Here is a 16,497-nt window from a genome sequence, read left to right as displayed (position 1 = left end):
GTAGCACTTTTTGACCGGTATATACATTGTCACATTTTTACAATTTTCACTTGGTGGGTCGGATAAAAAACCCTGGCAGTCCGCATGTTGCCTGTAGTTTGCTCACCCTTGTACTAGGTGGATCATATTTGTTGTAAAATATAACATAACATATAACCCTATAATTAAATGTGAAAGGATTTGAAAACACAGGATACTTCTCTTTTAAGAATAACTAACTAAACAATAATCTTTTCTTACTGTTAGAATAGAGGTCTTTAACCATTTTTAAACAAATGACTTCTATTATTACTATGTTGCTACTATGATATTACCAAGCTAATTATTGGAAGTAGGGTTTAAGGGGGCCGAATAGTTTCGCAAGCCACTTTATATAAAAAAAAATAAAATAAAATAAATAAATATATATATATATATATATATATATATATATATATATATATATATATATATATATATATATATATATATATATATATATATATATGCAAAAACATGCGTGTCAGGTTAATTGGCCGGTCCAAATTGTCCCTAGGTGTGAATGAGCGAGCTAATTGTCTGTCCCTGTGTGCCCTGCGACTGGCTGGCAACCAGTTTAGGGTGTCCCCTGCCCACTGCCCGGAGATGGCTGGGATGGGCTCCAGCGCCCCCGCGACCCTACTGAGGATAAGCGGTACAGATAATGGATGGATGGATGGGTTAAAAGAATTTGTCAACCACTAAAAAAATAAATTTACTAGAAAATCACAATGACCAGGCACTAGTGAGCTATTTTTAGAAAAAGTATGCAGGCACCTCATCTAACTTTTGCTGTGTATGACCGTAAAAAGAATGCAACTTCTTCCCGTTTTTGAGAGAAATACCGTTATTTACATAAACATTGCACTTTTTATTAGAATATGTATTGTTTGGATGGCATAGTTATTTTGATCTTTGTGAAACACAACAGCCAAAAAACAAGTTTTTATGATTTTGCATTTACAAACACTTGTGTTTTTGTTCCTTGCACCCACTTGTTTAATACACCTATTGTTTTGCAATCGTGTTTAACATCTAAACATATCATTATGTTCGATACTACAAATCCATCCCCGAGGTATAATTACTAAACAGTTTAACAGTGTGAATATAAATTGATGTTCAACTTCAATATCTTGTATGCATGTGGGTGTATGAACCATCACAATCATCTCTTTTTGAATGGAAATGGTTTTTTTTTGTTGTTGTTTTTTACGAGTGTGTGGTGGTTGCGGTTGGAGGGTTATTGAGATTGGGAACAAACAGTTTCCGAAGGGAGTGCCGCTAAATTGACGCCATATGTCTGTCTATTAATTGTATGCCACCAAGCAAAAAAGGGCTGCTCCACTGGGAAATGATACTGTGATTAAGGCTTGTGCCGCAAGATTATCACACATTACACAATGTACACGTGCTGTCCAAATGCAAAGGCGTAGACTGAGAGAAATTATTTCAGATAAGTCAACTCATTCGATTCAATCACTGTTGCGAATCGTTTATGACTCAAACACAAAGACATACTGTCCTTCAGGGGTTGCTAACCTTTTCTAAGCTGATGGCTATTTTTTTTGTTACGGATTAGCGCAAAGGCCTACTACCAGTTTGATATGCATTCCTAAAATAACATTTTATTACCATGTTGTTACTATGCTATCACTATGTTATATACGGTTCCCTTAACTGCCAGGATCATCAAGGCACCACTGAAGATGCAATTCGGCAAAACCACTGCTGCAGTTCCTGGCCCGTTTTTGGGTCGTGGCAAAATTGGCACCAGTCCATTCCTTGATGTTATTGCCACAATTCTTTTCCGGCTTCCTCTCCTCCTGCTCCCCTGGTCTGTTCCCTGGAGAAATATTTTGGCCATTCCTGATGATCTTGTGACATAACCATACCACTGCAATTTTTATCCGCGCACAGTTGACAACAGTTATTCCTAGGATCCAAGGTGACCTTTGATGGTGTTGGGCACTGTTTCGTTTGTCCCATGTGCTATGTAGCTGATGCTTAGAAGGTTCCTGAAGCATCACATCTACATGGCCTGGATTTACTTTCCAGCTTTGCTGTGAGAGTCCAAGTCTGACAAGCATGGAGGAAGATATAAGTAACCAGCACTTGCATGAGTCTGATCTTTAAATTCACTGTTATGCTCTTGTCCCTCCAGATGGATTTAAGTCTGGCAAGGGCGTCTGTGGTTTGAGCTATCCTGGCCATTATGTCTGGTTCTGATCCTTCTAATATGACAGTTCCAAGATATTTACATTTGGTGGTTGATGGAGATGTTCTTGGTGATTCCTTGGGTAGTTGTCAGTCATCCTTTTTTTCTCTGTGCTGAATTCCATTCCATACAGGATTGATGCTTTGTTCTGGCAACTGACCAGATCTCTGAGTTCCTTTTCTTCTTCGGTCAGTTCATCATATTATCATCTAAATGTGAGTTAGTGATGTTTTGTCCCCCAATGCTGACTGTAGATTCACATTGGCCCATGGCTTCAGTCATGATCACCTCCAGGAAGATGTTGAATGAAGGTGGAGAGAGATTGCAGCTTTGTGTCACACCGACTATGGTTTAAAACCACACATCCATTAATCGGTAAGCCAATGAACCAGTTTCTGGCCCAAGTTGTACTTCTGGATGATTCACCAAAAGGCGGCTTGCCATATTCTGTCAAAAAACCTTCTTGAAATCAACGAAGATGTAATACAGGTTTCTTCTGTGTTTTTTGAAACTTGGTTGTATTTATCAAAGGTTAAAATAGGCTCAGTCAACCACTAAACATCATGCCAGATAAGGTGTCATGGCGGACTAGTGTGCCTCGGCATACAGGTTGAGAAACACTCATCTATAAGTATTAATGCCTTAGAAAGAGCCCCTTTAATCTGCAATATGCTTTTCCCTACTAAACCATTAACAGACAATAGATAATTAATTAATTGTACTGTAAATCCGGACTTAACCTGCCTTGTGTCACATCGCAAATCATACATGTGTGGATTGACTGAGAGAGCATTAGGCTTCATCCACATAATTTTAGTTCCCATTCCATTTTGGAACCATAATTAATTGTGAAATGTGTGTGCGTGTGTTGGTGGGAGGGGTGGTGTCGGGCGAAAAAACAAAGGGGCCAAAGCGCTAGAGCATGGTTGTCAAACTCATGTGCACCAATAGCCACATAATGGGTGCCTTCAAAGGCCCTGATGTAACTTATAAATGTAACGAAGTGTAAGAGGTATGTTAAATAAATGTACTACTTCCTCATGTTAAGTAACTATGAATGTATTACCTATTTAAGTCACAAAGTTTAATACATTCTGGATTCATCATCATAAAGTGAAATATTACAAGTCTTTAATTGTTCTAAAATTGCTGTTTATTGCATACACTTAAATATCCTAGCTTAAAATATTATTTAACTGAGTAGTATTGAAATAATAAAAGGCTTGTCGTATTTCAGTTAATTGATAATCATGAATACAGAATATGTATGGCATTTTTTTTTTTTTATTGTGTTGTGCACGTTTACATGGCTTTACAAAACCTAAATATCAGTCATATTTAGATTTTCTGAGTGAAAATAAATGATAGAATAACACACTTTGGGAAAATAACTGTTTTTCAGCCAATGCAAGTATTTTTTCCCCAAAAGTTGACGTTATTGTGATAATTATCATTGACCGTAATGCAAAAAAATTAGGTGCATATGGATTACATGAATTTTCTTGTATTTATAAGTCAATTTTGCAAACTGGCACACTATCACAAAGAAGGCTGCAGTAAACAACTATTTTTATTGTCGACTAGTCACCGACTACTGAACCGATAAGTCAGATACTCGGATAACTATTATTATTTTTCTTAAATTTATTATGAATTTAATTTTAATAATTTGGCAATTAATGCAAAAAATAGGTACAATGAAAAATAGATTTTTTATTGAACATAATTTGTCTCATCTCATCTCAATTTTTATGGACAGGCAGATAAATAATAAACAAAAAAAAACAGTAAACAATTTTGTCCCTTAACAATTCTCAACAATTTGATGTCAAACAGCTTTAACAACGGACGTTGATCGTATCGACAATGTCAACAATGTCAAGGCTGAAAATAAGCATTCAGAATTGTCTATATTAAGTAGTAAGTTTTAAACATGGAGCGCTCGAGACAGAGACACAATTGCTCATGAGTGACTCCCAGCAGAGATTATAATCATTAAGATGCCCCACTCTGTTGGGAAACCGTAGACTAATCGTAGGCTAACCGTAGTCACAACTACAGTGTAGTGGGGTATCTTATCCTTTATATTTACTCCTTTTTTGTTTAGGTCACAGTGGAGTAAACCAGCTTGGAGGTGTGTTTGTGAATGGAAGGCCGTTACCGGATTCCACCCGACAGAAGATTGTAGAGCTGGCACACAGTGGAGCTCGACCATGTGACATATCTCGAATACTGCAGGTATGCCATGGATTTACTGTTAGTCATTGACCAATTTAAAGTTTGGCAGACACTCAAAATAAGGTGAGAAGACATAAATGGATTTTGGACTTGCAAGGAGAACAGGGGAGGGAGAGATTCTCAGATAAGAAATTCCAACCTGTTCTCAAGGCCCTGCTCTGAGCCCTTTCTTTTTATTAAATGTCCTAGTTTGTGGAAAATCAAAGAACAGCAACATGATTGGATGATAATCACAGTGATGCAATTGTCAAAACATAGAAAAACAGTGCACAATAATAGTCCAAATAATGAACTAACTTCCTATGCAATCTCCTTTTCAGGTGTCTAATAATAAAACATAATACAATTGACAGTGCTACTTTCACTTTGTCAGGCTGTGACTGTATGCAGACACTGTTTCCTTTATAGTGAAAGACCAAGAGATGAAGCCATTTAGTCAGGAGTGATCAAATTTTCAAGAATAAAAAAAAAATATGGTATTTAAAATGACCAATGGTGTACACTGAAAAGTGTTGACCATTCTTGGTCACTTAATCAACATACATTGAAAATATTTAAAACAAAACCCCAAAAAACAACTGCAACAATTAAAGAGATACCATGAGTTCCGGTCTATAGAGCATACCTCTTTAAAAGCCTCATACTCAAATTTTGGAAACAAACTAAATTTTATATTTCTATAAGCCACGCAGGATTTAAAGGCGTAGGCTTAAACAGCAGTAAAAATGAAATAATTCACGTCTATTTCTTACATTTTAAGATCCGCCAAGCGTTGGGAATTTGGCTACGACGCCTGGGACCCAACTGAATTGTTTTCTGTTCTGCTCCATGTTTTTCGGATCATGCTATCATTCGAGATGGCAGTTACAAAGACGAGGTCATATCTACAACTGCACCCAAGGAAAGCGCAAATAAGAGCTGCGTTGTTTAAAATCAGAGCCCCATATTTCTAGAAGACAGTGCCAGGATAACTATACTGTGGAGAATAGTGCTAGATTGCAACATAGACATGTATTTTTGTGTGATTGTTATTGGTGGTTCTTGTGGTAATGGACCAAATTGCATTCACTTGTCATCGTTCCTTAATGATTAAAGGAAACTTCGATTTGACATTGACGCTGATGATACTGAAAGAGGAGAGTAGCGTTTTTGATCAATAACTTACACTGACTGCTGTCCAATTTGGATTTATAAATTGGGGAAAGTTGAAATATCGAGAACAACTTTTAAATATTGAATAAAGTAGTGTTCAAACCTCCCATTTTGCTCCTGTTATGTAATATATGAATAATCCTGACTAAAACATGTACTCATTTCTCTCAAAAGTTGCATGAACGTTTCCAGACGGTCGCAATTTACCTCAGTCAACAGAACAAAACATCATAAGGAACAGGCTAGACTCAACTTAAACCAGGTTCACATTGCAGAGCTTAATGCACAGTTCAGATTTTTTTTTTCAATCCGTTGTTTTTGTGAGAGCGTTCATCGTTTCCGTCTAAATGCGACTTGTATGTGACTTGATATTCCCGTGTCAACACCACAATTGTCGTGCGTGTGCAGAAGCGTACACGTTATGTCAAACGCAATGCACTCATATTTGCGGGATTACTCGTGTATGATAACAGCGGCGCGTTTCTCCCAAATAATAATTAAATCGAAAACCTCGCTTTCCTCTATTGAATACTGTCTGTGTGGTGGGATTTGAATTTAAATATTGTTAAATACCACAAGAGGATACTTTCGAATTAAGAATGAACTTGAGCGACATGTTGTGAATCTGTGATGTGATGTTGGCTGTTCTGTGAGTAACAAAATAAACAAGAGTTCATCTTCGATGAATGTGTATTTAATAACTCTGTGTTCTCGTCCGCCGTGGTTGTTGTTTTTTTCGCTTCCTCCCACCTGATTTAAGGAAGAATAGTGACATCTGCCGTCTATAAATGACATGCAGATCGCATCACACAGCAGTCACGTATGTATTGGATTTAGGACCACATATGAAAGTGGCCTGGATCTTATGTGCCGTTTGGACGGACTTAAACAGATCTGTTACTGGTCGCGCCCGTGCAAAAAAGTGTGATTTTCCTGCAGTGTGAACCTAGCCCAAGTTACAGACTTGGCAGGGACATGGTTGGAATCAATGACCCAACGAAACATGACGTGGAAACAGGGAACTGGAGACACACACACACACAAATAATGTGACAACATGAGACAGCTTTGTTTTCTGGAGCACAGAAATAGAAAAATAAAGAAGGATCCCAAAGCTATAGACCACAAGAACTTAAATTCAGAAGCGAAATGAATATATTTACAGAAAAACTCTAAAGATCGGGAAATAAAAACTGTGTGGTGCAACCAAAAACACGTGCCACCAAGCACAAGAAAGAATTCAAACTATAGAAACTCAAATTGACCAAAACGCACTATTTTTATCTTAATTATTTATTTTTGCTTTTGGTGTCAGTTGTGAGGAGGAACCTATTAGAGGAAAACAGCGCACCACCAAAGACATTTTACCGCCTTCTGGAGAACAAATTGTTGATACTTTTCCCAACATTATTCAATAATTTATAATACCAACATGACTGGAGTTTTGATGGTACTTTATTAAATACTTATGTACTCACAATAGTTCAACTTTTTCACCCACGAATCAAGGAAGTCCCCAATTCATACATTTGAATTGTACAGCAGGGAAAGATCTATCAATCACGCTACAGTTCCTTTTCGGTATTATTGGAGTCCAGTCGCTAGAGTTTCCTGTAATCCCCAGGGAACAATGACAAGCTAATTTATTTTGTTCCATTACAATGGGAAACCACCATCGACAACAAATGGAAAAGACAACTTCCTACGTCTGTGTAGCAATCTAGCTCTATTCTCTTAGTATGGTTCATTATCGGGATGTCGAAAGCTCCCTGATGCTGTCGCCCAGAAATATAGGGTTTACACCACATTTTATGTGACGTAACCCTCATTTGTCTTCTCCTTGACGTAGTAATATAGGACACAAGAATTATGTTCTCTTTTTTTAGTCGTTATTCAACTCTGCGGTAATTGGCATCTTGAATGGTCGCAGGAGCTGAAAACACACGACCACAAACATTTGAAGTTGTGCAGACGATGGGTTCAATACAAAAAAGTGTGTGCATGTTTTTAAGGGGATGGGGATGGACATTTAGCAACAACCAAATTGTGCACTATTTGTTGCCTATCAAGCAATAGTACTCTTTATCTATTTATGTGGTTGTAAATAATGATTTATCAAACAAATGCATTCGGCAAACAATGAATGTTGTCATTTTTATTATCTCGCCTAGGTATCAAATGGCTGCGTGAGTAAGATCTTGGGCCGATATTATGAGACAGGATCTATTCGTCCTCGAGCAATTGGAGGAAGTAAACCGAGGGTGGCCACTCCAGATGTTGTGGGCAAAATTGCCCTGTACAAGAGAGAGTGTCCATCTATCTTTGCCTGGGAGATTAGAGACAGGCTGTTGGCAGAGGAAGCCTGCACTCATGACAACATACCAAGTGTAAGGTTTGATTATTCTTGATTATTGATGCAAGGCTTATTATTTGAACTGGAATGAATATGTCAAGAAATATCATATCATCAAATAAAGTCACATATATTGATTTTGAGTAAAGCGCTGCCTTTTAGGCCATATTACTCTTGAAAAGAATTGGGCAATTCAGTCTTGGAGGTTTCTCTTCTTCAAGTCAGGTGATTCCAATCACCAGGATTGTTAACAAGCTCCTGCTAGCTTGCTATGGACCTGATAATTTGTATGACTCGAGTTGAAGAAGGGAAACTGCCAAAAACAAGCAGAACTGTCATTTTTTAACGACAGGATTGAGCTCCCCAGCAGAACAAGGGGTTCCCCATGGGGAGCACACTTAGCAACACAGCATTCAAGCACTCCAACAAGATTGAGAACTCTGTCCTGCTGTTTTGCGCTTAATGACAAGCAGTGTTCAGTACTTGTTCCCATTGTGGGCCCACCACCTCTTACAATGAAACGAACCTCAACTTAAACAGGGAAAAACATGTATCCTCATATTTTACCAATGGGCAAAGCTTCGGAATTCTAGCGAGTCTATTTCTTATTTAGAAGATGGGTACCAAAGAAAATCTATGTGTAATTTCAAGGCTAAAATTACATAACCCCCTATCCCCTCAAGTTTACTCTTTATTCTAGCAAAGGGCGTTCACAGTAAAGGTAAAAAAGTTTGAATTCCAAGCAAAGCGGAGAGTAAGGTGGAAAATAAAGGGGCACAAGCCCCAGTACACAAAGTCAGCTCAGGAGCACCCTAGCTTCCCACTAGTCAAACCTTCTTGACATAACCAACCACCAATAATATTAGTTATTTATGTTCTGTTATAGAACTTAAATTCCCACAGAGGGTGCTCTGTGACAAGGAAAAGCACATTTGCAAAAGAAAGGTCGTTGGGGAACAGACTAGAAACAATAAATAAAGATTGAGGCAACATAGTACTTTTTTTGTAAGATAAAAACAAACCTTTGTCATTTTAACCAGTTCCAATCTTACTGTTTTGAGTTGAGTGAAATTAAAAGAAAAATACGAATGAACAGACATATAAGTTACATAACAACAAACATAGTTCAAATTGATGACGCGTTCAGCAGGAAGTAAGTTCCTAATTTCATCATCATCATCATCATCAGCTGCACCGCTCATCCTCAGTAGGGTCGCGGGGGTGCTGGAGCCCATCCCAGCAATCATCGGGCAGTGGGCAGGGGACACCCTGAACTGGTTGCCAGCCAATCGCAGGGCACTAATTTATGAAGAGGAATCGTTCCTCTGCCCTCACCTAAAAAGCGTAAGGTGGAGAAAGATAAAAATAAGACAAAGTATGTTGGTGAAAGAGGAAGTAATGGGTTTGAGACTAAGTCCAAGTCTCCCTACACTGTAAAATGTCACATTTGCTACAGTGCTGGCTCCCTGCTTCTACTCTGGTTCTCAGGGATGTTGAACACGAATGAACCTTGTCCCTTTTGGTAATGGATGTCAAAATAAGTGTGGAGAACGGTATACTTCGTGACTCAATAGTGAACAAAAAGAGGCCAGTAGTGTGACATGACCGCAGGTGATCTCACACTCCAAGGGTTGGAAGATTGATCTGACATCATTGTGACCATGTCAGTGTATCTATGAGCAAGATACTAATTTCCAACTTACCTATCAATCAGTAGTTTAATGTGAGGTTGAATGGCAAGTGCCTCGACAGAAATGTGCTCTATGATTAAAGTACCTACAGTAGGTCACAAGTGAGCCACCAAAAGTGAAGCAGTTGACCATTTATTGGTGTTGTTAGGCTTCTGGGAGCTGTGTTTCTTACAGTAAAGTCTCTAAATCATGCATGATGGACATTATCTTAAAAATCTCATCTCATCTCTCATCTCATTAGCCGTACCGCTTATCCTCATTAGGGTCGCGGGGGGCTGGAGCCCATCCCAGCCATCTCCAGGCAGTGGGCAGGGGACACCCTGAACTGGTTGCCAGCCAATCGCAGGGCACACAGGGACAGACAACCCATTCGCTCATTCACACCTAGGGACAATTTGGACCGGCCAATTCACCTGAAATGCATGTTTTTGGAATGTGGGAGGAAACCGGAGTGCCCGGAGGAAACCCACGCAAGCACGGGGAGAACATACAAACTCCGCACAGGAAGTCTGGAGCTGGATTTGAACCCACAACAGGTTCCCATGACATGAACTGTGCCGCACAAGCGCTAACCACTGCGCTGCCGTGCTGCCCTATCTTAAAAATCCCAAGCAAAATGTAATTAAAAAAAAAACAAAAACGTTTTTTTTCATTTTTTTTAGGTTTCCTCCATCAATCGTGTACTCAGGAACCTGACAAGTGACAAGCATCAAGTTGTAAATGAAGGCATGTTTGAAAAGCTAAAAATGTTTAATGGACAAGCTTCCTGGGGTGGGCGTACTGAGTGGTATACTGGTTCGACACTCACTATCACAGGTAAGATACTGACTTTTAGTTCTAAGTACTTTGGACAAATGATTTGATGTAAAGCAGATGTTGGGCAACCCGGTCCTCGAGGGCCACAAGTTCTGCATGTTTTTGGAGATTTCTCTACATCAACTCATGTGACTTCAATCACCAGGATTGTTAACTAGCTGATAATTTGAATCAACATCGGTGAAGAAGATAAAGCTCCAAAAACATGTAGGTTCTACATTGTAGGACATGAGTACCCCGATTTAAAGAGTTGGGAAAGATTTAATACAATTTTAATTAAAAAAAAATTATATAATAAGATACCAATGCATAACTCTGAATACAATCACTACGTTTTCATGCTGGGTATGGTCCGATTGGATCAGAATTTAGATTTTTGGACCAACCTGAATTAATTGTTTACATACCTGGTGACAAATGAACAACCCCACATTGCATATATATATATATATATATATATATATATATATATATATATATATATATATATATATATATATATATATATATATATATATATATATATTTGTTTGTCTTTTTGTAAAGGGGTGAGCGCTAATAAGCCATGCTTTTCCTCACTCCTTTTGAATTGGTATTTTGTCTCCTCTTCCTTTGTTTTCCGGTTTATGGAGCTTTCTCATTTTTTTCGATTCCTACATATATTTGTTTTGAAAAATTGTTTGACAATAATGAGGAAGCCTTGCAGTACTTGTAATGCATATTCAGAAGAAATGACAACAACAACATTTGTAAGCGATTCAATCGGCGAGACGAAGCACAAGACGTCATTTACCGCTTTCAACCTTTGACGTTAAATAAATGAGGATTTAATCCATCTCACTGACCACAAACAACAAAGTACCATGCTTGTTTTTCTTCGCTTCCAGAATTTGCTCAATTATTGCATCTCTTTGTTTTTGAACACAGCTTGCCAGAAGCTTGAATTTACAATTCATACTCATGGATACCAATGTGGCATTTTCATCATGGCGACAGAAAATTAAATTTCTGCGGAAAAAATAACCGATATACATGCTGCATGTATCATTTGTCTCTGTACCACAAGTCAACATTTTTTAGGGCACGTATGTAAAAAAACATGTATCCTTTATGGAGAAACAGTGTGTGTGCACAGTAATGAGCACAATAAATCAGAGCAATTGGTTATCTTAAAAGGAAAACCTTTGAAAGGAAACCCTACCATTTCAATTGAGCTTCTTGCAGTCGGACTAAGACCAAAATTTTGAAATTTACACCCGTTTGCATGACCGTAATAGCCACAATAATCCAATTTCATGTAAACCAACCCATTTGGGTGTTACATTGCAGATATTCTATACAACAAAAAAGATCAAATGAAAACAACTGCTGCGTGCACAGATCTTATAAAAATATCTACACAACGATTACGTTTGGCGCAAGACTATTTCAACATTTAAAAGTTGTTGTAAAAAAAAATCTTAAAATAAATTGAAAATATAAGACTCGAAGGGATTACGATTTGATAGGGCCAAACTTGTTTGCTAGGCTATGATATAAATACTATTTTGTTGTCATTTTACATACTGTAAATCTGGATTACACACAAAACACACACACTGTAAACACGCTAGACATGTTTGAGCTTGAATCGTCGAAGTCCCTTTGCTTCCCAAATTGCTATGGGAGTAGTCTCGTAACCTGCTGGTCCCCTTCTTCGAGCAGCACTTTGGGATTTGAACAGTGGGATAAAGTTGTCAGTATATAGAATGCGTGTTAGTGTGTGCATGTGTGTATATATCAGGGAGAAAATAGGTGGTGTCTTGTGCCTTTTGTGTCTGTTTCTGCCTGACTGACTGTGTCACCGAGCAATGGCTTTATTCTCTTTGTGTTGTCTGTCCCCTGGGAATAATGAATAATTAGGCCAGGACCACAAATAACATAGGTCCACACGGAGCAGGAGTAAAGCTCAAATCTGTCTAGAAATTATATGTTGGTGATCTACTAAACGGCTGTAAGACTTTTGTCTTTCGAACAGTATCTTTACATTAAAATCGGTTTGCTTTGAACACAAACAGAGGAGCCTCAAACGTCATAACAATATACATTTTGTGATGGGATAACATTCCATTTGTTACAGATTAAAATGTTTTTTCACAAACAAACATTATGAAATGTATAAAAATTAAGAATTTAAACCATCTACTTATTTAGGAATAGGATACCATTAGAATGTGGTTCCAAGTGAAAGTAGTGGCAAAATGTTTTGCATACTTTTACTCTAAATGTGGTAGTGAGGAGTATAATTTATTTGCGAGAGATCTTCAGGAAGCGAGTCAGGCAGTATTACATGGCAAGAATACCACAAATCCTGTAATTCCAATGAAACATGTTTTTACTGGGATATTAAATAAAAAGAAATCACATACTGTATTTGGGGGGGCGCCAGACTTAGAGTACACATAAAATGAGGTCGCATCGGGTTTTCCACGAAATAATTACATTCTGCTATTCTCAAATATCTTTTTACAAAAGAGGATCTAAAGATAAAAGAATAACTGTGTGAATAATTAAATAGAAATAATAAGTAATAAGTAATAATAAGACTTGAGAAACGGGCCAAGTACACTGACTTACAAATACCGCCTTTAAAGCACATGACTAATGGAAGTCGCGTTTTGCAAGATACTGTAATGTTGTTTTTTATTATCCCGCCCGCACTGTATTTGTAAGCTGCATTTACAATTGTTCCCAATTCAGGGGCCTTGCCTAGCTAATTAGCATGGATATAGCATCCATATTAAACTCGGGTGGGCTGCACTAAAATTAAACTTTCACATTAAGGCGTCTGCCTCAAACTATCCTCACACGGGCCACAGGTTTGAGACCCCTGCTGTGTATTCTTTTCTAATCTATACTGCATAACACTACTACTGAGTAATACAGAACATGTGTGTTTACAAGCAGAAGGAGCAGAAAACACAATCTCAGCAAGCTCCAACAGTGAAGACTCAGAGGAGACACAGATGAGACTTCAGCTGAAGAGGAAACTGCAGCGAAACAGAACATCGTTCAGCCAAGACCAGATAGAAGCACTTGAAAAAGGTGAGCACCCATTTATGTAACAGTTCCACAACAGTTAGCCTGGAAAATATGCTTTCCTGACCCCGCTACTACAGTAATCCCTCGGTTTTCGCGGTTAATGGGGACCAAGACCACCCACGAAAACTGAAAATCCGCGAAGTAGCGGCGCCCCTTCAAAAATGCTTAAAAAAAGTATACAGGTATACAGTATACCCCCCTTGTATACAGTACACCATATAGAATATGGGTAGAGAGAGAGAGAGTGAAATTCATGTTATAACAAAAAAACCTGTAAAATATGATGTATGTCAGGGGTCGGGAACCTATGGCTCGCGAGCCATATATGGCTCTTTCTACGAGTATCTGTGGCTCAGAGACAGATTTGATTGCATGCAAAATTTCTCCATCTTGTCCAAAAGTTGTTTCGTCTATCCTATTAAATTACACGTAAAGCTAGATCGAAACTTACAGATAATCGATTACTTCGCAGTATATATATGGCACGTTTTTCACTACAATTTACAGTCAAGGTGTCACACAAAAAATGGGGAAAAAAAACTCGTTTTAGCTGTACAACGCTAAAGAATCCTTTATATAAAAGTTCACTATATAATCTGTGTTCAGTGTTCAGATACCTTATGATGAATCCACAGAACTGTAAATACGCCAAAACACCGGAAGAGAACTTAGTCATTTGATTGGGTGAGTGGGAGGGATGGGTGGAGCTATGCAAAAAGTACAAGCACTCCTTCCCATCTCTCGCCAAAGGTAAGCACATAAGGCTCCCTATTCTCAGAATGTTGTGACGTTTTTACAAAATAAATGCTTGCATCTGGTTTTGAAACCAATATGTATGAAAAAAGGGTCAAAAGGAGTTTAACCGATCTTGAGTCATTGCAAGAAAGAGACAAGTTTAAAGTGGTATGTTTGTTGATTTTGGGACAGGGGCTCTGGCATTATTCTCTTTTCATAATTTTTATCAAATCATCAAAAATAAATGTGCTGAAGACTAAGCTTTTGTCTGGGGCGCGGGTTTAGCAATTTAGTAAATTTGTCTCATAATATATGGTGTGGCTCTTTCCCAAAATAAAATTAATATTTTTTGCTTTTATGGCTCTTTGGGTCAAAAAGGTTCCCGACCCCTGATGTATGTACACGGAATAGGACTGCGGCGAAACCGCTACGAACCATTCAGTATGATTGTATTAACTGCTCTCAACCACATGCAGCTATTTCGCTTTAATTAGCCGTGTTTAGGTAGTACAGACAACCGCTCGCTTTTGGTATAATAAAGTCAAAATTGAGATGAAATGTGACAGAAGAGAATATACTTACGTCGCGTCGCCGAGTTCCCTCCCTGATAAACTGAGCGCCACATAAGAAAGGGGTGAGGTGGGAGGAGTTAAAGGAGGGGGGGTCGAGCGAAGCGGCAATGACTAAGCATTGTGTCAGGGCCTCCCCCTCCTCTTCACAATAAGAGTGTCCACACCGTGTCCTCAGTTGACATAAGCTCGCGCTCAATGGCGTCAAGTCAATAAATGCTTTTATTGAGAAGGTAAGGTATATTTTTTAGACCCGCGAAGCTCTGAACCCACAAAAGTGGAACAGCGAACTAGCGAGGTTGCACTGTATAACCACCTTTTTGACCTAATCCGATCCTGGAGCTCGATCAGTTGGAACATATCTACAGAAGAGGCGAATTCAGTGTCTTTAGGGGGAGCAGGTGCTCCAAGTAAAACAAAGGATGCACGGTGCACTCAATACACATTAGAATTGCAGCATTACCATGGCTGAATGTTAGCCAAAAGTCATGATATTCTGAAATCTTAAAGGAAATAGATATACAATATCTTCTGTACTGTCAGGTACACCTGGTTATTAGGTACACACTCAAAATATTCCTCTGTGAGCTCAGTAGCCTAGATGGTAAGGCGCCCGCTTTGAGACTGGGAGGTCGGTGGTTCGCGCCCCGGCCGAGTCATTCCTAAGACTTAAAAAGTGGTCGGCGGCGCCCTCTGTTGGCTGCGGCTGCATCGGCTCGCTACAACGGGTCAGGTGCAATCGACATTTCGTTCTGTGTACATTGTTACACAGAATGACAATACAAGGAAATTATTATTATTATTATTATTTGTTTCATATATAAGGCAATCAGACTATAACATACATTAAATTAAAACTACTGTACACTAAGAGCGAGGGTTGCAAAAAACAAAAACAAAAAAACATCAGATTAAAAAAAATCATTTCATTGAACATTAATACAGTATTACGATATCTATTTTCACAACTAAATTAACTTGCTTAATTCAAAAAAGGTTACCATATGTATATTGTAATAAACGGAGGGTAGTAACAGTGTACATTTACTCCGTTTCATTTACTCGAATTTTGGGAAATTTTGTACTTCTAGTAGTATTTTTAAAGCCCTATACTTTTACTTGAGTAAATTCTTGGAGAAAACCGAAAAAAACGATACCTTTACTCCGCTAAATTAGGCAAATTCGAAGTTGTTACTAAATAAATCTCCTCCAAGTAAGTACGCGTCTGTCTGTCTCCGCTAAGGCACATTTCTTTTGATGCAGAACTCCAGGCTCTACCATGTTTAACCAATCAAACGTAGCAGCCTCGTCCCGTAACCATATTCAACTTCAGCGGGGGAAATTTTGTTTACGGATTAAACAGATCGCAAATGTTGCTTAGCAATACCGACTCTGAAAACACATAAGAGGAGGAGCACTTAGTGCTTAGTGTTACATGTGCTTAATTTATCTATTTGATTTATCCATTTTTTAATTTTACTGTTTATTAAAGCACTTAAATTTGTGTTGATTATTTCAATCTACTTTTAAAATAAATGTATTTTTTTGTTGATTGGATGGACTTTGATCATTTGATTATCTGATTGGTTGTTTAAAAAAAAACAATAAATACGACATTGCCATAGT

The 16,497-nt window shown here is 38.2% G+C and overlaps 1 protein-coding gene across 2 annotated transcripts in view; it reads left to right on the top strand.

Moving 5' to 3' along the window:
• Positions 1–16,497, top strand: part of LOC148362400 (paired box protein Pax-6-like) — a 35,045-nt gene that overhangs the window by 7,542 nt on the left and 11,006 nt on the right. Inside the window, exons 3-6 of one of the 2 annotated variants that reach the window (XM_088339253.1) lie at positions 4,344–4,474; positions 7,798–8,013; positions 10,333–10,486; positions 13,433–13,570. In XM_088339253.1, coding sequence (XP_088195379.1) covers positions 4,344–4,474; positions 7,798–8,013; positions 10,333–10,486; positions 13,433–13,570 — 639 coding nt within the window. Of the gene's footprint in view, positions 1–4,343; positions 4,475–7,797; positions 8,014–10,332; positions 10,487–13,429; positions 13,571–16,497 lie in introns of both variants that reach the window. The other variant, XM_088339252.1, reaches the window with a different exon arrangement.

The sequence above is a fragment of the Urocampus carinirostris genome, chromosome 7 (assembly GCF_059441175.1).
Source record: "Urocampus carinirostris isolate Australia breed hairy pipefish chromosome 7, RoL_Ucar_1.0, whole genome shotgun sequence".
NCBI classification, from domain to species: domain Eukaryota; kingdom Metazoa; phylum Chordata; class Actinopteri; order Syngnathiformes; family Syngnathidae; genus Urocampus; species Urocampus carinirostris.
The sequence above is the reverse complement of the archived record's forward strand: the minus strand, read 5'-3'. Positions and strand labels throughout refer to the sequence as shown.